General features: G+C 43.5%; 2 protein-coding genes across 2 annotated transcripts in view; one reads left to right on the top strand and one right to left on the bottom strand.

The window, feature by feature from the left end:
* C2H18orf54 (chromosome 2 C18orf54 homolog) lies at positions 1 to 22,099 on the bottom strand. Its single transcript, XM_070743543.1, has 8 exons — positions 21,977 to 22,099; positions 18,482 to 18,813; positions 15,528 to 16,202; positions 12,494 to 12,641; positions 9,273 to 9,378; positions 8,112 to 8,243; positions 3,015 to 3,085; positions 1 to 1,332 (listed from the first exon to the last, which is right to left on the bottom strand). The coding sequence occupies exons 2-8, from the start codon at positions 18,762 to 18,764 to the stop codon at positions 1,248 to 1,250; spliced, it is 1,500 nt and encodes a 499-aa protein (XP_070599644.1). The 5' UTR covers positions 18,765 to 18,813; positions 21,977 to 22,099; the 3' UTR covers positions 1 to 1,247.
* Positions 20,911 to 22,385, top strand: part of STARD6 (StAR related lipid transfer domain containing 6) — an 18,287-nt gene continuing 16,812 nt past the window's right edge. Inside the window, 2 exon segments of the mRNA XM_070736916.1 lie at positions 20,911 to 20,916; positions 22,162 to 22,260. Of these exon segments, the coding sequence (XP_070593017.1) occupies positions 20,911 to 20,916; positions 22,162 to 22,260 (105 nt within the window).

Raw genomic sequence — 22,385 nt, forward strand, 5'->3', positions numbered from 1 at the left:
TCATAGCTTCAGCATAGTTTATTGAATAAATTACAGCAGACAGAAACGCTTATCCAATCAACAATTTCATGCAGACTACACAAAGGATGGCAGTTTGAAGGCAGTTCAATCAAATCCCTGAACTCAATTGACTTTCTAAAATTAGACATCTAAATTGAATCAATGCTTTCCAAGTTGATCCAGATATCTGACGGTCTTCTGCACATGTATAAAAAGGGTTTCCCCCAACTGAAGTTTTCCAAATGAAATTGATTAAATGACGATCTCATTCAGATATCAAATTGGTTTCAAATTATGAATCAGACTTTTAGACTGTGTAGGCATGCAAGAATACCAGCTGGCTGGCATGAATGCGCGTGCTGGAAACCAATGGCATGTGCCCCAGCCAGCTAGTCTTCAAGTCTTCAGTGCTCGCATGCATGCATACATTCCGTTCTGGGCATCACTGGCCTAGAATCTGACAAATTTTTATAGCGAAAAACAAATGTATCTACCTTCTGTGTTTTTGTTTTCTGAAAAACAACTGTCTGAATCAATTAATAATGGATCCCAAGAGAGATCCAATGTAGCATGGAATTCAGCAGTGACCACCATACAACGTAGATTAACTTTGATGGTTTTGCAGAGAATTGTGATGTCATTCTATGCACATCCAAAATATTTGTTATGCTGAATTCCAATCTGTGGTTTAGGGGGAGAGGAATAAAAATATGGAGACAGAGTCCATCTTTGGAGACATTAGGATTTAAAATTCCAACAGACCAAACGTGTATTTAAAAATTAGTTATATTTATGCAGGCCTATTATAGTGACACACAAGAAGTCATTTCTGCAATAATGTTGCCTTAACACCTCATTTCATCATCTGGATTATCCTTATCCCTATATACAATTCATATTTTTGGCCATACCACATCTGATTTGATAATAATCATTTGTATTCTGGCCTCTGTTGTCAGGAAATAGTAAAAAATTACAAAATTAGTTTTTGGAGTTTAAAACTTTTTTTCTTTAGCCACTGTCTATGCTGCTCGCTCTAGAGCCTGGCCAAGTTTTGTAAAAGATAACATGCCTTTGGAGAATCTAGTTCGATACATTAATATTGACATAAATACAAGATTTTTTGGGGTGAGGGGGGGTGGGAGGAAGCAGAGTTCAGAGGTTCCCAAGTGTCTTAATATGTCCCTCTGCATTTAACTGTTGTTTCGCATTGTATTTATTTTGTAGACACATTTACGTTCAACGCTTCATGTCTTGAGCGATTCTGTTGATTCTTCTCTACCACTTGTATCGTTAACCAATCCTTTAAGTCGAGATAAATGATGCAAAGCTCTATGGGAAAAAAAGGACTATTCTGCTTATATTGTAAGTATACAAAAATATAAAGCTGACAGACTAATCACACAACGATATAATTCACACAATTTGCCAAGCTAGGAATTTCTGATTTATTGAGCAATGTATACAGTGGTACCTCATGATACGAACCCCTCGTGATACGAACCCGAGGTTCGGAAATTTTTTGCCTCTTCTTATGAACTTTTTTCGGCTTACGAACCCACCGCAGATCGCAAAATGGCGCTCTGCTGGGCGCCGCCGCCCGGCTGTCACCTTTTAAAACAGCCGGGGGGCTTCTCGGCGTTCTCCTGAACCCGAGCTTTTCGGGTTCGGGAGGCCGCCGAGAAGCGCCGCCGCCTGGCTGTCACCTTCTGAAACAGTCTTCGTGACATCAAAGCTCCGCCTATGGAATTCCCTATTGGGATTCCCCACCTTCTTTCTAGCCTCCAGATCGGCCGAAAACGCCGGCGCCGATCACACAAATGGCGCTCCGCCGAGCGGCGCCACCCGGCTGTAACCTTCTGAAACAGCCGGGGGCTTCTCGGCGGCCTCCAGAATCCGAACTTCCGGGTTTGGCGTTCGGGAGAACACTGAGAAGCCCCCCGGCTGTTTCAGAAGGTGACAGCCGGGCGGCGGCGCTTCTCGGCGGCCTCCCGAACCCGAAAAGCTCGGGTTTGGGAGAACGCTGAGAAGCCCCCCGGCTGTTTTAAAAGGTGACAGCTGGGCGGCGTGCCCAGCGGAGCGCCATTTGCGATTTTTTTTTCTTTTTGCACGGATTAATTGCTTTTATATTGTTTCCAATGGGAAACAATGTTTCGTCTTACAAATGTTTCGCCTTACGAACCTACTTCCAGAACCAATTAGGTTCGTAAGACAAGGTATTACTGTATTATCCTGGTTCACACAATTAGGGGCATATCATATACGTTATGCTTGATCCTAAAACAAAACATTGTTATTATTATTATTATTATTATTATTATTATTATTATTATTATTATTATTTATTAGATTTGTATGCCGCCCCTCTCTGTAGACTCGGGGCGGCATACAAATCTAATAAATAATTATGTGAACCAGACTTCCAAATGTTGTGTTTTGAGTGAAGGAGCCAGTGATGATGACGAAATGACAGAAGAGTGGCATATCCATAGGTTGCAACAAAAAAACTGACTGAGATATTTTTCATGAAGCAATCAAAGAATTTGCTTCCAGGCGTGTTTTAGTTTAGTAACATCCTTCTTCTCATCATGCCCAAATGGATAACGGAAGGGAAATTTTAAATGCCTAAGTCAAGGGCCAAGAAATCCAATTTAAGATTTACAAGTGGACAACCAAAGTCAACGAGGAAAGCTAGATTTCCGTAAGAGATCTTGTGTTTCATTTAATAACTTCAGGGATTCTCTCAACAACTGTGGCAACAACAACAACAACAAAAAGTTGTATAATCGGGTGCAGCTCAAACTTGACAAGTTTCTGTTTAGCAATGGAAATTCTGGTCCCAATTGGGGTTGTAAATCGAGGATTACCTGTAACTGTAAGACAAACCCTAACCTTTTTTGGACATAAAATGTTATAACATCAGACCTCTTTCCATAGGGTGTTAGCCAGAACACTGTATTGTCATGAGACTTGACGATTTGTGTAGCTAGACTGGGAATCTCAGCCCCTCTTACCTCTGAAGAGACTGGGCCACAGGGATCATATCACAATCAATCGACTTGAAATCTTCATCTTCACTTGAAACCTTAAAAAAAGAAGGAAACTTTGCTCAATAGCATGTTTGGGGTAGAGTTTACGTTGTTGTTGTTGTTTCTTCTTCTTCTTATTATTATTATTCTTATTGTTGTTGTTGTTGTTGTTATTATTATTTCTACTCAAGGGAAAATCCAAGGACAAGTTTAAAAGGATATTTCACTTTCAAAAGTATTGACAAATAAGAATTTCATTGTACAACTTACTCGTAAGTTTAAATATTTGAAACTCCATATAATTCCATGAAAAAGTATCTACCTTCTTTCGGATTCCCGAAAGGTGCCTTTGGCACTGAATGTTATCAACGATTCATTTAAATCCTGATGTACGAGAAGACATAAGGAAGTCTAAGCAAATAAGTAACAGTAAAGGATGGTGCCTCTTTTAATTATTTCCTTAAGGAAACGTTCCAAGCTGCAATATATCTGGGTGAACATCTAATCTAGATTGACTCATCAGTTGCCCAACCTTTGAGCTGTTTATATTTGCTGTAATTGACGACCAATTTTTCAAGTCATTTTGCCTGGGAAACTGCTTCAGCTCAGCAAACTGAGGGATGCTAGACACTTGATTATGATGCTCTTTTATTTATTTATTTATTTATTTATTTATTTATTTATTTATTTATTAGATTTGTATGCCGCCCCTCTCCGTAGACTTGGGGCGGCTAACAACAGTAAAAAGACAATATGAACAAATCTGATATTAAAAGTAATGTAAAAAAAACCCAATTTAAGAAACCAATCATACATACAGACATACCCATGCATAAATTTTATAAGCCTAGGGGGAAGGGGATATCTCAGTTCCCCCAGACCTGAGGACAGAGGTGGGTTTTAAGGAGCTTACGAAAGGCAAGGAGGGTGGGGGCAACTCTGATATCTGGGGGGAGTTGGTTCCAGAGGGTCGGGGCCGCCACAGAGAAGGCTCTTCCGCTGGTTCCTGCCAAACAACATTGTTTTGTCGACGGGACCTGGAGAAGGCCAACTCTATGGGACCTAACTGGTGGCTGGGATTCGTGAGGCAGAAGACGGTCCCGGAGATATTCTGGTCCGATGCCATGAAGGGCTTTATAGGTCATAACCAACACTTTGAATTGTGACCGGAAACCGATCGGCAACCAATGCAGACTGCGGAGTGTTGGTGTGACATGGGCATATTTGGGAAAACCCATGATTGCTCTCGCAGCTGCATTCTGCACGATCTGAAGTTTCCGAACACTTCTCAAAGGGTAGTTCTTAATGCATGAGCTTATTAAAGTTTGTTACAGATGACTGATTCAGCTGGACTCATAAACGTCTTTATTCTGGTCTCCGGCTAAGGCCACTGATAATGGGAATAAAGGATTGCTAAATGCATATACAGTGAACCCTCGATCATCGCGAGGGTTCCGTTCCAGGACCCCAAGCGATGATCGATTTTTCGCGAAGTAGCGGTGCGGAAGTAAAAACACCATCTGCGCATGTGCAGATGGTGTTTTTACTTCCACCGCCGCCCGCGCGTTGCTGGGGCCGCTCCCCAGCTGGGGAGCGGATCTGGGGTTTCCCCAAGCGCGCGCGCGTTGCTGGGGCCGCTCCCCAGCTGGGGAGCGGATCTGGGGTTTCCCCAAGCGCGCGCGCGTTGCTGGGGCCGCTTCCCAGCTGGGGAGCGGCCCCAGCAACGCGCGCGCGCTTGGAGAAACACCGGCTCCGCTCCCCAGCTGGGGAGCGGCCCCAGCAACGCGCGCGCGCTTGGGGAAACCCCAGATCCGCTCAGCTGGGAAGCGGAGCTAGGCTGCCCCAAGCTCGCGCGCGCCGCCCGCCCGCCCACGCTGTTGCCGGCTAGGCTGCCCCAAGCTCGCGCGCGCCGCCCGCCCGCCCACGCTGTTGCCGGCTCCGCTTCCCAGCTGGGAAGCGGAGCTAGGCTGCCCCAAGCTCGCGCGCGCCGCCCGCCCGCCCACGCTGTTGCCGGCTCCGCTTCCCAGCTGGGAAGCGGAGCTAGGCTGCCCCAAGCTCGCGCTCCAGCCCACCGCCGCTGGGGTCTTACCGGGGCAAGAGGGGGAAGACCCAGGGAAGCCTCTGCCCGGCGGGGAAACTCCACCATCTACGCATGCGTGGAAGGGCACGCATGCGCAGATGGTGGAGTTTACTTCCGGGTTGAAAACTAGCGAAATAGCCCTTTCGCGATCCTTGAGGACGCGAAACTCGAGGATTCACTGTATTTGTAAAACACCACATCGTCTTTATTTTTCTTTCCTTTGTTCCACCCGTAGAAACGTCCTGTGGTTGGTCTGCTACTTCTTCTTCCGCCTCTAAATCAGGCCCTACCACTAATTCATAACCATTTCTGAATCAGAATCCGAAAAATCCCCAAACTGAACAGGAGTATACACAACAGTCTTTATAAACACAGTAACAGATGAATTTACAATATCATTAGCAGAGTCCTTCTTCAAGCAGTTAGACAGCAGAGTTCAGAGTGAGCTGAGCCACGCCCAGCCTTAAGCTGAAGCTTTCAGTTTCGATTCTCTGCACAAACTCAGAAGTGGTGATATCCCATTGGCTGACTTAGTTGCTTATGCCTATTCATTGGCTGACGTTGTTACCATGGGCTCTCCTAGTTCATGAACATCTTAACAGAGCTCAATGGAGCATGCTCATTATAATTGCAAGTTGTGATGAACATAAAGTGGGTCACCCACATGGCCTACCCAAATTTATGACCTGTTTCGCAGCCGTCTTTAGGTCAATCAACCATTTGCTGCGGGGCCAGGTTTGCTGAAAACTGGAAGTAAATGCAGTTTTGGGGCAAAAATGTTATACAGTGATCCCTCGAGTTTCGCGATCTCGATCTTCGCGAAACGCTATATCACGATTTTTCCACCCGATGACGTCACTCTCTTCCTTCCTTTCTCATCTTTCTTTCTCTATCTTGCTTCTTCCTCTCTCACACTCTCTTCCTCCCTCTCTCATCTCTTTCTTTCCTTCTCTCTCTTTCTCTATCTCTCCCCCTCTTGCTGGCGGGCGGCGGGCGGGTGAGCGGGGGCATCAGCGAGGAGCCGGGGTTTCCCCTTTGCGTGGGCGGCTGGGAAACCCCGATCTTCGTCTGCTCGCTGCTGCTGCGCCGAGCAGATCAGCTGCTGGGCGGCCGAAGGAACCTTCCCTGGGTCTTCCCCCTCTTGCTGGCGGGCGGGCGAGCGGCGGGCATCAGCGAGGAGCCGGGGTTTCCCCTTTGCGTGGGCGGCGGGGAACGCAAACTCCACCATCTACGCATGCGCGGCCATAGAAAAAAGGGCGCGCATGCGCAGATGGTGTTTTTACTTCCGCAACCCTACATCGCGAAAAATCGATTATCGCGAGGGGTCTTGGAACGGAACCCTCGTGATAATAGAGGGATCACTGTAATGCTAAAACAGGGTGTCCAGGGGGAAAACATTTTGAAATTCCCTGATATTTCCCTGACATCATCATACCAAATGGCTAAGCCATGGAGAAATATTGGTAGCTGAGGAAGCAAGCTCATTTTTGCTTGACTCTGCCAGGCAGAGTGATCCAGGTTATTGTTTTCATGATTTTTCCGACTTTTAAATGTTTTAATACAGTTGGATTTTTCCCCCCTGATTTATTCAATTTTTTTCATGAATTCCCTGATATTTCCCAAACCGCCGGTTTCCCTGATAATCCCGATTTCCCTGTTTGCTGGACATCCTGTGAAAAGAGCTGTAAATGTGTCTTGGTTCCTGAGCATCTGAAATGCAGTCGCACGATTGAAGAATTGGGGCTGGAACAAGGGATCACTTTCAAGCAGTGAACTCTAGTCCCCTGAGAGCAGCCTACCTCATGTCTCCTGCCATATCTGCCTCTGGTCCTCCACCTCCCCTGAGATGGAGATTTATACCCAAGGATTGCTGGTCCATCCAGCTTTCTGTGTTTGAAATGGGAGATCACCATTGCTAGTGCTATCTGGCCAAATCATGGTCCTTAAGGCTGAAAGAAGCTTGAGGAAGGTTGCCTATTTGGGGAATAGAAGGTTGCTGGTTGCTCACTCCCTACATGGTCATGCCACATACATTCCTCCTGCTTTTTTCTCCTGCCACTTGTCAACGACATACCTCTCTATGTTGGCTCTTCCATAAGGAGGAAAAGGAAGGTGAAACTGGATAAGGAATTTCCTGACACAGAATCACTTGGGGCTCTGGACCTCATGTTCTCCAGTGCAATTTGTCTTCCAGCTGGTTTCAGATGTTTCCACCACCCAAAAAAGATCCTCCCATGGAGCCTTATTTTGATCTCCCTCTTGGGTCCTATATATTTTTCTGCTTACCATGTCTTGTATAGGCATACTTCCTTGCTCTTTATTTGATCTTGTTTTATTTACTGCCTTCTTTCTTTCTCTTTCTTTCCTTCCTTCCCTGCTTCCTTCCTCACTTTCTGTCACTCTTTTATATGTGTGGGGTGGGTGGGAATGCAATATCATGCAGTTATTGTCTCAAAATGGACCTTAAAGGAGATTATTTATTTTCTAAAAGCCACAGCTGTAGGGCTACTTCAGAATAGAATAGAATAGAATAGAATAGAATTTTATTGGCCAAGTGTGATTGGACACACAAGGAATTTGTCTCGGTGCATATATAATAGAATGGAAAAAAATAATCCAACAATTACTGAAGTATAACTATAATGTAACTGTAATTGCATTCTGAGTCCAATAATTTACCAGTAGAACTCACAGGAAACTGTGAAATTCAAAGAAGCTAAAAGAAGGTTTTGGTTTCCCCCCCCTCTCCACTGAACTGTATAGCATAAAGCTAGAAGCACATGTGGAGGTATTTCCTGCATGGGTCCTTGGACACACCCATCCATCCCTACATCCATTCACTGATCTGCCATCTTTGGTAGGAAATATCAAAGCCTCACCACTCAAGAATAAATCTAGGAACTCAGGCCTGCATTCAGGAGCTAATAGCGAAGAGCCAGATACAGATAATCATACAAAAATTAAACACCATGGAGAATCTCATTTTAAACAGAACTGCTTACTTTTGAGGACTCGTCATTTGGTCTGTCAGATTTGCTTTTGTGAAAGCTGTGCTGAACTGCCTGAAGGTTAAACAGCATGAGTTTCAAAGCTTCTACGGGACCATGATGGTTTCCACCTGAAAACGTACTCTCCTGGAATCAAAGAAAGAGAGAAAGGAAGACTCTGCCTATCTGAAAAAGATTGAAAACAGTTATCTTTCCCAAATGAGAGTTTTGGACTGTGATGTAAAAGTGAATTCTCCCATTATGTTTACTTCTTAATACCTAAAAAGAATATTCTGTAGTCTTTGTAGGAAATCTCTTCTTTAGTCTTTGCTCTGTCCAGAGATAGAAATATACTGCTCAAAAAAATAAAGGGAATATTTAACTACACAATATAACTCCAAGTAAATCAATACCCAGAAGTACTGCTCAGTAGAGAGCAAGCTTCTTTCCTTCTTTCCTTCCTTCCTTCCTTCCTTCCTTCCAAGTTGAGCTATTATACTGCTCAAAAAACAACACAATATAACTCCAACAGTAATAAAACAACATATAATAATAATCCAATACTAAAAAAAGTTAAAAACCCATTATTATAAAAACCAAACATACATACAGATATACCATGCATAAAATTGTAGAGGCCTAGGGGAAAGATTATCTCAATTCCCCCATGCCTGGTGGCAGAGGTAGGTTTTAAGCACCTTACGAAAGGCAAGGAGGGTGGGGGAAATTCTAATCTCTGAGGGGAGTTGGTTCCAGAGGGCCGGGGCTGCCACAGAGAAGGCTTTTCCCCTGGGTCCCGCCAAACGACATTGTTTAGTTGACGGGACCCGGAGAAGACCTACTCTGTGGGACCTAACTAGTCGCTGGGATTCGTGCAGCAGAAGGCGGTCCCTGAGATAATCTGGTCCGGTGCCATGAAGGGCTTTATAGGTCATAACCAACACTTTGAATTGTGACCGGAAACTGATCGGCAACCAATGCAGACTGCGGAGTGTTGGTGTAACATGGGCATTAAAATTGAGAGCATTCACCCACAACTGATATTAACAATTGCGCAAAATCTCTGGAAAGCCCTGCTTTAACTAATGCAGGCTTAATGTTAACATTCATCCCTTCATGTTCTATTTATTTATTTTATTTTATTAATTTAGTTTATATGCCCGAGGGACTATTTACCTGTTGGCCATTCTGCAAACAATCTTCTAAAAAATTATTGACTATGCTGGCCTTGGGATTTGGTGGCGAATTCTCCTCCACATAGGATATAGGTACTGGAGATTTTCTGTAGATAGAAATATAAAAGTTAGGAACCCAAAGTAAGAAATATTTTTTTTTAAGTTTCTGAATTATGTTTATACACTATAATTGAAAAACAAATCATTACAATCCAAGAATAGCCCAATGCATAAATATATCCAGAAATTCCAATAATTCTGTTTTTTCCTTTCAATTTTTAGCTGCTTATCCTTTTTTCCTTTTTGGGTTTGCTATTAGCTTTGAGAGAGCTAACTACTGCTCCTTTCAAAGTCATCTGATAGACCCTCATTAAAACCCTCCTTGCCTATAAGACAGCCTTTTTGGTAGCTTTAATCTCAACTAAGACACTTGATCAACTTGAGGCTTTCTCAGGATGAAGGAAAATTCCATCAAGACAAGGCAATGCTACAACTGTATCTTCTTTGTGAACAAGATCAGTGCCAGATTCCATTGAGCCCAAGAGACTGAGATTCCCAATTTCTTCCATCCGACGAAATAGTGTCAGGGTTCCAGGCAACAGATCCATTGCAAGCAAAACTCTGAGGCAGGTAGACTTCTCAAAGAATATTTATTTTATTTATGGAAAGGAGGTGGGGAATCCCAATAGGGAATTCCATGGGCGGAGCTTTGACGTCACGAAGACGTCCTTCCTGGTTGGCCGAAACGTGGGTTTGTAAGAAGAGGCAAAAATTTTCTGAACCCCGGGTTCGTATCTCGAAGTGTTCGTATCACGAGGTACCACTGTACATCAAACTTCTGTGAAATCAAACTGTCCACTTAGGAAGCAACACTGATTGACAATCAATTTCACACGTTGTCAGCACATTCAACTTTGTATAGAACAAAAGTATTCAATGAGAATATTTCATTCATTCAGATCTAGCATGTGTTCTTTGAGTGTTCCCTTTATTTATTTGAGCAGTGTATTACTAAGCAACAAATGCACAAGGCCAGAAGGGCTAGAAAACAAAAAGGCAGATTCTCAGCTGCAATTTTTCCAATTCCCCAGTCCTAAAGAGTCTGTCCCCAGCTTTACTAACTTCTATGAAAAAATATATTTTAAAAATGCAATTGAATTCTTAGCAGAATTTCACAAGGGAACAAAACAAGAAAATGTCAAAATGAGCAAAGAATTACTGACATGGATTTTGCCCACTCAGCTTTGTTGCCAGGCGAATGGCTGAAGGACACTTGTCACCTGGGTGACTAAACAGGAGTGTCGTATTGGTTATGTGGGTTTTAGGGAGAGAGAGAACTGTTCTGGAGTGGACTTCAAGGAAATGAGGGTCTCACAGAAAGGGTCTCCAGAACCGTAAAAAGATTTTTCTCCTCCACTTTTTATTAAGTACAACAAGCTCGAAACAGAATGCCCTACAAAAGCAGACTATCAATCCTAGGTGTAGAAAGCTTAGAACTACGACGCCTTAAAACACGATCTAAGTATTGCCCACAAAATCATATGCTGCAACGTCCTGCCTGTCAATGACTACTTCAGCTTCAACTGCAACAGCACAAGAGCAAGCAACAAATTCAAACGTAATATTAATCGCTCCAAGCTTGACTGTAAAAAATATGACTTTAGCAATCGAGTTGTCGAAGCGTGGAACTCATTACCGGACTCAGTAGTGTCAACCCCTAACCCCCAACATTTCTCCCTTAGGCTATCCACGATTGACCTCTCCAGGTTCCTAAGAGGTCAGTAAGGGGCGTACATAAGTGCACTAGCCTGCCTTTCGTCCCCTGTCCAATTGTCTCTCCTTATCTCATATCTCATATATCTTTTCTTCCTTTCATATATATCTTCTCCTCTACTTTTATATCTTTTCTTTATATATAATATTTCATGTCTATCCTCTGCAATATGTATTGTGTATTGGACTAAATAAATAAATAAATAAATAAACAAACAAACAAACAAATAAATAAGCAAGTAAGTTGCTGAGGTGGGCTGGTGAACAGAGCATGCATTCATTATGTTGTGGAGAAAATAAGAGAAGGAAAGTTTGTTCGCACCTTATTTGAAAAAATAATAAAGGTGGAATAGGAAGGACGGACGGAAGGAAGGAAGGAAGGAAGGAGGAAAAATACATCTGGCTATAGTTGGCTAATTACAGGTAGTTCTCACCTCACAACTATTTGTTTAGTACCTGTTTGCAGTTACAATGGGGCTTAAAAAAAAAGTGAGTTATAATCGGTTCTCACATTTACAACCATTGCAGAATGCCCACAACCATATAATCACAATTTGGGCAGTTGACAATCTGAAGTTAGTTGGGGGAATGATCAAAGGCAACATGAGAAAATATTATTTTACTGAAAGAGTAGTAGATCCTTGGAACAAACTTCCAGCAGACGTGGTTGGTAAATCCACAGTAACTGAATTTAAACATGCCTGGGATAAACATATATCCATTGTAAGATAAAATACAGGAAATAGTATAAGGGAAGACTAGATGGACCATGAGGTCTTTTTCTGCCGTCAGTCTTCTATGTTGCTATGGCAAATATTTACAATGGTTTTGCTTAACAACCACACAATTAATTTGGCCACGCAATTTGCAGAATGACTGTGCCCAAAAGGTCATAAAATCAGTCACAAGACTGTTTGGTTCGGCATATATATATAAACATATATATATATAGCCCCAGCACGATAGACCCTGACTTCAGAGGATAATCAGAACTGCAGGAAAAAAATCAATTGCTGCTAACCTGCCTTCCATTGAGGACCTGTATACTGCACGAGTCAAAAAGAGGGCGGGGAAAATATTTACTGACCCCTCGCATCCTGGACAAAAACTGTTTCAACTCCTACTCTCAAAACTTAAAGTTGCCAAGGTTGGATACCTCTGATCTGGAGTCAGCTTATGAAGCTAAGTGGTTGAGAAATCAGGAGAGCTGGAGAGCATAGTTAAACTACAGATGTACTTGTGAAGGAAATGACTTTCAAAGTGGACAAACTCATGAAGAATCTGGCTCCACCATTAGGAGAACAGGGTCTAGCAGGGAACTTCTTAGGTTTCTTACCCAAACGCCATCAGTTTATGACGTTCAGGTAGGTTGAAGAAGCTGATATTCCTCGGGATATTGCCCATTCTGTGTGTCCATAAAAAATCTTACTGGGATTCTCATATACTCACAAACCAACAGGAACATTATCCCATGCTCTTTCTGCTTCTAGTACATCCACCGTACATGGACTGCCACCATTTTTCAGGAGACTTGTCGATTCTTCAGCTGAAGGTCCCAGAGCCCTCCGTGCTTTCTGAATTAGTTTCTCTGTGTCACCTAGAATAATTACGTCACAATTAAAGAGTCACATACCATTCATAAGATACATACTGCATATCCTTTCAAATAAATATGAACATCTAAAACAGGGTTAGGAGCCCTCGGGAACAGTGGTTAGAATGCAGTATTGCAAGCAAACTCTGCCTGCAACCTACAGTTTGATTCCGATGGGGCTTAAGGTGGACTCAGCCAGCCATCCTTCCAAGGGTAGTTAAATGAAGTCCCAGTTGCTGAGAGTGCTGTAAAGTACTGTGGGGCAGTTTATAAATCTAAATACTATTCACAGCCTTGGCAATTTTAAGATCGGTGGATTTCAACTTCCAGAAATTCCTAACCAGGCCTAACTCATGAAGAATTCTGAGAACTGAAATAAACAATTGCACTTCATTCATTAAATCAGTGTTTCTCAACCTTTTTTGAGCCGCGGCACATTATTCATGTTTTCAAAATTCTGGGGAACACTGAAGGGGGGGGCGGGGGGGCTAAAGAAAAGTTTGGACAAAAAAAATCTCTTCCTCCATTTCACTCTATTTCTCCCTCCCTCTTTCTCTCTCTTCCTTCCTTCCCTTCTTTCTCTCCATCCCTCTTTCTTTCTTTCTTCCTCTCTTTTTTGCTCTCTTTCTCTCTCCCTCCTTCCCTCCCTCTATGTCTTTCCCTCTCCCTCCTTCCCCCCTTTCTTTCTCTCTCTCTCTTGCTTTCTTTCTCTCATTCTCTCTCCCCTCCTTTTTCTCTCTCTCTCTTTCTCTCGTTCACCACGCCAGCAACAGAGAGAAAAAGAAAGAGCGAGAGAGAGCCGGAGAGAGAGTGGAGTGCGCAGCAGCCATCAGCCTCCTCGCCCTCCCAGACGTCCCCAGCGCCCGGCCTCACGCCGCCTCCCGTTAGCCCGGCCGAAAGCCACACAGTCCCGGATTCCCGGATCGCTTGCTTCTCCGGCCAGCGCGGCGCTTTCCTGGGCAGATGGTTTTGCTGACCGGAGAAGCGAGCGATCCGGGAGTCCGGGACTGTGTGGCTTTGCGCCATGAAGAGAAAACGGCAGCAGGGAAAAGTCGGCCGTTTTCTCTTCATGGCGCAAAGCCACACAGTCCCGGACTCCCGGATCGCTCGCTTCTCCGGTCAGCAAAGCCATCTGCCCAGGAAAGCGCCGCGCTGGCCAGAGAAGCAAGCGATCTGTGAGTCCGGGACTGTGTGGCTTTGCGCCATGAAGAGAAAACGGCCGACTTTTCCCTGCTGCCGTTTTCTCTTCATGGCGCAAAGCCACACAGTCCCGGACTCCCGGATCGCTCGCTTCTCCGGCCAGCGCGGCGCTTTCCTGGGCAGATGGCTTTGCTGACCGGAGAAGCGAGCGATCCGGGAGTCTGGGACTGTGTGGCTTTGCGCCATGAAGAGAAAACGGCAGCAGGGAAAAGTCGGCCGTTTTCTCTTCATGGCGCAAAGCCACACAGTCCCGGACTCCCGGATTGCTCGCCCCAACGCAGGAGGCGGCGGCGGAGGAGAGTGGGCGGATCGGGCGGGCAATGGGGCAGGGCGGAGAAGCCAGGGGCGCGTTTGGCCGGAGGCACCGTGGGGAGGCAGGGGCAGGGAGGTGCGGCAGTAGGTGCCTCCGGCCAAACGCGCTCCTGACTTCTCCGCCCTGCCCCATTGCCCGCCCGATCCGCCCACTCTCCTCCGCCGCCTCTCGCCGCGGCACACCTGACGATGTCTCGCGGCACACTAGTGTGCCGCGGCACACCGGTTATGAAACGCTGCATTAAACCACTGGTTCTTTACAGCATCTGAACTGAATCTCTAATTGGGCCACATTCCCAAAAGTTGACCAAGACCGAAGCAGTGGAAGTGATGTGCCAGTGCCTGGAGGCTGTTGGGGCCTGGATGGGTGTCAACAGACTCAAACTCAACCCTGATAAGACGGAGTGGCTGTGGGTTTTGCCTCCCAGGGACAATTCCATCTGTCTGTCCATCACCCTGCGGGGGGAGATTACTGACCCCCTCAGAGAGGGTCCGCAACCTGCGCGTCTTCCTCGATTAACAGCTCACATTAGAGAAACATCTTTCAGCTATGGCGAGGGGGACGTTTGCCCAGGTTCATCTGGTGCACCAGTTGCGGCCCTATTTGGACCGGGAGTCACTGCTCACAGTCACTCATGCCCTCCTCACCTCGAGGTTCGACTACTGTAATGCTCTCTACATGGGGCTAGCTTTGAAGAGTACAGTATTCGGAAACTTCAGATCGTGCAGAATGCAGCTGCGAGAGCAATTATGGGCTTTCACAAATATGTCCATATTACTCCAACACTCCGCAGTCTGCATTGGTTGCCAATCAGTTTCCGGTCACAATTCAAAATGGTGGTCATCACCTATAAAGCCCTTCATGGCACCGGACCAGGATTCCTGCGAGACCGCCTTCTGCCGCACAAATCCCAGCGACCGGTTAGGTCCCACAGAGTTTGTCTTCTCCGGGTCCCGTCGACTAAACAATGCCGTCTGGCAGGACCCAGGGGAAGAGCCTTCTCTGTGGCGGCTCCGACCCTCTGGAATCAGCTCCCTCCAGCGATTAGGATTGCCCCCACCCTCCCTGCCTTTCGTAAACTCCTCAAAACCCACCTCTGTCGTCAAGTGTGGGGGAACTGAGACATCTCCCCCTGCCTATGTAGTATTTGTGTTTGATAGGATTGTATGTTTTTATATATTGGGGTTCCTTGTTTTTAGACTTTTAAATGTATTATCGTTATTTTTAGATTTAAATTATTAGATTTGTCATCATGTACTGTTTTTATCACTTTTGTGAGCCGCCCCGAGTCTCCGAAGAGGGGCGGCATACAAGTCTAATAAATCACAATCATAATTATCAAGTCTGACATCAAAATAAATGCTATTACGGGTTACCTATAAGAGGATCGTCGTGCTCACTTAAGCCCTGCAGTATAAAAAAGGCACTTGGAGAATCTTTTGAGCAATCCGATTGAGCATCATACTCATGCTTTAGGGTCGCCACATCATTAGGCCTTTTAATATTTTGAAACTCCATCAACTCCTGTTTATCTTGCGAAGACAGATGAGAGGCCTGTGTAGAATGTTCATTACTTGAATCCGATAAGAGATTATGATTCTTCAGCCAGATGGGATATTTGGATTCGGGAATACTGCTCATGTCTGAAATGTTCAACTCAGTTTTATGGCTTGTCAGCCACCTTGGATAATTCTTATGAAGCACAGTCTCTCGGCTGGCAAGCTGGTCATTCCCAGGCAGCACAGAATGACGGCTTTGGAATTTATATTGTGTATCCTTTTTTCTGCTACCTTCATGGTATGAGGAGGGAAGCAAGGGATTTTTCAAAGAATTTTCTTTTTCTTGATTGCGGAGGGAAGAAGTCCAGTGATGAGCAGAAGATGTCGTCCAGCGCCTCCTGTTCACATTGCATCTCTGAGCTAATGACCTAGAAATCATGAAAGAGTGGGAACCATCGGCTGGAAATGCTAAAAGATCATCTGTAGTCAGGCTGACTATATCCGGCTCATAAACAATGTTTCTTCCCACGCGTATATGCTGCTTGACATTTTCTAAAACAAAGGAGAGACATAATTTGACTTCATCTACAGGTTCCAAAAAAAGGAAATATTTCAAGTTACTTGCAATCATACTTCCCTCTAAGCTGAGCAGTGAGCAATCGCTCACTTAAAAATCATCATCAGCTCAGAGTTTTCCAAACCTGCCCAGAAGACGAGAGGGAAAGAGTGAGAGGAAAGGAGAGAGAGAGGGGAAGAGAGAGATAGAAAAAAGAGAGGAAGGAAAAGAAAAAGAAAAAGAATGGGAGTAAGGAAGAGAGAAAGAAAATCAAAATCTAGTTTGAAACTAGCTCAACTATTTAAGTGGCATTTTGATATTGATAGAGTTGCCCTATTATGAGCTCACTTTATAGACACACAGTACAGTATTTTATTTTGAAATTCTCTGAGGCAAAACAGGGTGGGTTTTTTATTTATTTGTTTGTTTGTTTGTTTATGTATTTATTTATTTATTATTTCTGTGCCGCCCAGTCCCGAAGGGACTGCTGCTCAGACACTATACTTTTCCGCCCACCCCCCCAAAAAATTAGAGGGAACACTGCTTGCAATCATTCATTCATTATTAATAATAATAATAATAATAATAATTATTATTATTATTATTATTATTATTTATTAGATTTGTATCCCGCCCCTCTCTGAAGACTCGGGGTGGCTCACAACAAAACAATATTATAATGGCACAAATCTAATATTAAAAAACTATTTATTTATTAGATTTGTATGCCGCCCCTCTCCGAAGACTCATGTCAGCCAGGCAATAGAATATTCTATACCAGGGGACTCCAACCTTGGCAACTTTAAGACTTGTGGATTTCAGCTCCCAGAGAGTTGAAGTCCACAAGTCTTAAATTTGCTAAGGTTGGAGATCTCTGTTCTATACCATCTTTTCCTTCTAATGTTGAGACTCATTTCTAGAGGTTAAAGACACTTTTTCATCAAATGAGCTTTTTTTTTTCAGACCATGGGTGTTATAAGTGATGGTCCGGGCATCACATTCTTTAAAGTCTGAAATTTTGAAGATTTTCATTATCTCAATCTAAAATTTCATATGATAATGCCGAAATCTTGGGAGATTTGCTGATATTGCAGTGTTCGGATAGCTGTTAAAACTGGTTTCAGGACCTGCATGGATCATTTTAGGATATAATGGTGATTCATCAGCCACATGCATAGAATTGTAAAGGCCTAGGGGGAAAGAGGATCTCAATTCCCCCATGACTGGCGGCAGAGGTGGGTTTTAAGTTGTTTACGAAAGGCAAGGAGGGTGGGGGAAGTTCTAATCTCTGGGTGGAGTTGGTTCCAGAGGGCCGGGGCCGCCACAGAGAAGGCTCTTCCCCTGGGTCCCGCCAGGTGACATTGCTTAGTTGACGGGACCCGGAGAAGATCCACTCTGTGGGACCTAACTGGTCGCTGGGATTCATGCAGCAGAAGGCGGTCCCTGAGGTCATCTGGTCCGGTGCCATGAAGGGCTTTATAGGTCATAACCAACACTTTGAATTGTGACCGGAAACTGATCGGCAACCAATGCATACTGCAGAGTGTTGGTGTAACATGGACATATTTGGGAAAGCCCATGATTGCTCTCGCAGCTGCATTCTGCACGATCTGAAGTTTCCGAACATTTTTCATATCACCAACTCATATTAAAAAACACACATGCACTACAAGATAGGGAATCCAAATAATAGAATAGAATTTTATTGGCCAAGTGTGATTGGACACACAAGGAATTTGTCTTTGTGCATATGCTCTCAGCGTACATAAAATAAAATATACATTTGTCAAGAATCATGTGGTATGACACTTAATGATTGTCATAGGGGTCAAATAAGCAATGGAGAAGCAATATTAATAAAAATCTTAGGATATAAGCAACAAGTTACAGTCATACAGTTAACATGGGAGGAAACATTAGATACTTCTAGAAAATCAATGCAAACAAGAGGAAGAGGAGTGAGTTGAAGTCATCAACTACATGAGCTTAGCTTTTACTTTTATTCCCCATGAAATGTATCATCAACCCATATTTAAAAGATAACCCACAAATATACATAACAGAGGGAATACAAATAACACCAAACTCCTATAAGGAATTTGTGTGAATTATAGAGAGGGTACCATAAAAATTTAATTAATAAATACACAATAAATACATGAATAAATAAGAAATATATATTAGGTTGATATTTGGATGTTATTTTCAGAGTGACTCTAATACGGGTAAATTCCTCCCCATGTACATTACTGGGGAAAAAAACATATACACTTACCACTCCTGGCCTCGAAATTGTTATTTGAGGATTTGATGGTTTCAGGAGCCCTGGGAAGAATTTCAATTTTTCCAGTTCTGACCTCTGGCGATAAAAGACTGAGATTGAAATCTTTAATATACGCCTCTAAAGCTTGAGAGGAAGAACTATACAGCTTGTCCTTGTATTGGACTGAACTGTGATGAAAGGAATCGTGGCCACTCTTAAAGTTACCACTTGCTAGAAGAGATGACACAGTTGTTTCTGGAGAACAGATATTACTTTTTTTAACCAAGCAGGACATTACTTTTCATTCAGGGGTCTTCTGCAACTTCTCCTGAAGCATTCAAGAACTGTCAATAAACAATAATAATAATAATAATTAAAAAACAGATTTTGAGAATCACCCAGGGAAACAATAATATTTTCAAATCTGCCCTGATTTTCACATTTAACACCCCCCCCACACCAAAGAGGACGTATATTATTTAAATTACATTAATCCCTCGCTACTTCGCGGTTCATCCTTTGCGGATTCGCTACTTCACGGGTTTTCAAAGGGGGCTTAAATCCATTAAATCCATTGAAAATTCATAAAATTCTTCTACACTACTACTGTACTCTATTAAAGAAGCTGGTAGGATATCACGTGTAGTTCCAGCTGAGAAACATTATAGAATGACTGTTTAATGCAAAGGATGGGTTTTAAAAGTCCAAATACTTGTTAAATACATAAAAAGGCTGCTTTTTGCAATTGTAGATGAATCTCACACCAGTCTCATATTATGCATGCCTGTACATCCATCCAATTCAATCGTTGAATTAAATCTTGAATAACCACCCTTGAGATAATAAGCTTACCAACTGTTCGTAGTTAATTATATGTTTATGCCATGCCCCTAAGACAATTTTTGTGCCTAAACCATCCATTTACTTCTATTTACCAGAAAATAACCTAAAATATAGGGTGGTGCAGTGGTTAGAGTGCTAGCTATAGTTCAGCAGTTCAAATCTCACCACCGGCTCAAGGTTGACTCAGCCTTCTATCCTTCCGAGGTGGGTAAAATGAGGACCCCGATAGTTGGGGGCAATATACTGATTCTACAAACCGCTTAGATAAGGCTGTAAAAGCACTATGAAGAGGTATATAAGTCAAAATGCTATTGCTATCATGAAGCCTATGTGGGGTTGCCTGGGCTACTAGATCCAGAAGCCACATGAAGTCACATCTCAGAATATATATGGACAGTCCTCATCTTACGACCACAATTGAGCCCAAAACCTATGTTGCTAAGTGCAAGATATTTGTGAAATGAGTTCTGCCCTGTTTCACAACTTTTCTTGCCACTGTTGTTAATCAAAACTCTGTGGCTGTTAAATTAGCCTCCATTCTATTAGCCTCCCGTAAACTCCTAGCTTTTCCGGGAGGCCTGGGGTCGTTGATCGGATGGTATCCCATTGGGATCTAACCAGGAAAGATATGTTTGATTTTTAGCTGTTGTGAGTGTTCGTTGGGAGTTGTAAATTGTTTTTGTTGATTTTAAGGGGTTGCTTGTATCCTAAGATTTTTATTAATATTATTTCTTTATTGCTTATTTGACTCCTATGACAATCATTATGTGATCTACCATGTGATTCTTGACAAATGTATCTTTTTCTTTTATCTATTCTATTCTATTGGTTTTCAGGGGGACTTATATTTTATATTTAAGGGGTATTTATATTATTGCATTTGGCTATAAGCAATCCAGAGTCCTCTGAGAGTGGGGCAGCATATAAATCCAATAGCTAGATAGCTAGAGATAGATAGCTAGATAGAGATGATAGAGAAAGAGAGATGATAGAGATAGAGATAAAAAGACAGACAGACAGATAGAGTTAGATGATAGATAAATATAGATAGATAGAGATGATAGATATAAGTCCAATAAATAAATAAATAGAGAGAGATGATAGATATAAGTCCATTCAATCAATCAATCGAGAGAGGGATGATAGATAGATAGATAGATAGATAGATAGATAGATAGATAGAAGTCCAATCAATCAATCAATCAATCGAGAGAGGGAGAGAGATATGATAGATAGATAGATAGATAGATAGATAGATATAAGTCCAATCAATCAATCAACACAGAGAGAGATGATAGATAGATAGATAGATAGATATGATAGAGATGATAGATATGTCCAATAAATAAATAAATAAATAAATAAATAAATAAATGATAGATAGATATAGAGAAATAGAGTTAGATTAGATAGATAGATAGATAGATAGATAGATAGATAGATAGATAGATAGTAAGTTGCCAAGCGAATCTGGTTTCCCCACTGACTTGCAGGGGAGTCCTGTGATCGCAGGACACTGCAAACCGTCATAAATGTGAGTCCGAATGTAAAATCACATGACCCTTGGGATGCTGCCACAGTGGTCGTACGTGTGAAAAATGGACGTAACCCACTTTTTTTCAGCGCTACTCTAACCCGAAAGATCACTTAATGAGGACTGTTGTTAGTCGAGGACCTAACCCTAACCCTAACCCTAACCCTGCAACAATATCGCCAAAAAAGCCTCCAGAGTTGTTAACCTGATCCTACGCAGCTTTTGCTCCGGCAATCTCACACTACTCACAAGAGCCTACAAAACCTATGCCAGACCCATTCTCGAATACAGCTCATCTGCCTGGAACCCACACCGCATCTCAGACATCAACACTCTCGAAAACGTCCAAAGATACTTCACCAGAAGAGCCCTCCACTCCTCCACTCGAAACAGAATACCCTACGAAAATAGACTAACCATCCTGGGCCTTGAAAGCCTAGAACTAAGGCGTCTAAAACACGATCTAAGTATTGCCCACAAGATCATACGCTGCAACGTCCTTCCGGCCAACGACTACTTCAGCTTCAACAGCAACAACACAAGAGCACACAATAGATTCAAACTTAATATCAATCGCTCCAAACTTGACTGCAAAAAATACGACTTTAACAATCGAGTTGTCGAAGCGTGGAACTCATTACCGGACTCAATAGTGTCAACCCCCAATCCCCTACACTTCTCCATTAAACTCTCCACGATTGACCTCTCCCGATTCCTCAGAGGCCAGTAAGGGGCGTATATAAGTGCACTGTTGTGCCTATCGTCCCCTGTCCAATTCTCCTTTCTTACCTCTTTTATCTTATATATTCTCTCCTCTATATATATTCTCTTCCTATCCACTTCCCTTCTTTTTACTTCCTATCTTTATATATATATTCCTAATGTATATTCTCTCTCATATGTATTGTATATTGGACAAAGAATAAATAAAATAAAATAAAAATAAAAATATAAGGAATTCTTCAGCAGAACAGAATAGAATGATGAATGCGTTGGAAGGAAATTGGAGGTTTTCTAGTCCAGCCCCCTTTCCAGAGGTCGGCCTAATTCTCCCCGGGCTCCTGCGAAGAAGAAATGAAATCCAACCGCTGCCCTGCCCTCTCCTCCCGCCCCTCCCCGGTCGATCTCACCTGCATCCCCGGCGGGATCGCCTCACTCTCCCGCCCGCCGTTTTAAAAACGCCACAGCCCCTCCTTGCCAAGGGCGTCGGCTTGGATTCCAATACGCATGCTCCGTCCCTGCGGCGCGGTCCCATTGGCTCGCGCGAGGCGCAGCAGAACCACAACTCCCAGCAGGCGTTGGGGGAGGGTCGAAGGCATCACAATGCCGAGGCAGCCACACCGCCCTCTCCTGCTAGGATCTCGCAGTTACAACTGGCGGCCGGGGAGGCGGAGGCGGCGAGGGATGCCCGGAGGTGAGGGCGTGTTCCATGGGCGTGGTAGTTATTATGTCCGGGGGCTTTTAATGCCTTCGATCCCTTTTCTTCCAAGCCAAGCGGTGGGATCTCGAGAAAACGGGAGCATCGCAGCTGCCCGGCAC

Source organism: Erythrolamprus reginae, chromosome 2 (genome assembly GCF_031021105.1).
Source record: "Erythrolamprus reginae isolate rEryReg1 chromosome 2, rEryReg1.hap1, whole genome shotgun sequence".
In the NCBI taxonomy this organism is placed as follows: Eukaryota; Metazoa; Chordata; class Lepidosauria; order Squamata; family Dipsadidae; genus Erythrolamprus; species Erythrolamprus reginae.

Excerpts from the sequence above, each read along its gene's own strand:
- C2H18orf54 (XM_070743543.1), bottom strand. The coding sequence starts at position 18,764 with ATGTCCTGCTTGGTTAAAAAAAGTAATATCTGTTCTCCAGAAACAACT. Across the intron at positions 8,244-9,272 it reads GTTTGCAGAATGGCCAACAG|GAGAGTACGTTTTCAGGTGG; the intron begins GTAAATAGTCCC and ends CTTTGATTCCAG. Across the intron at positions 3,086-8,111 it reads CAAATGACGAGTCCTCAAAA|GTTTCAAGTGAAGATGAAGA; the intron begins GTAAGCAGTTCT and ends TCTTTTTTTAAG.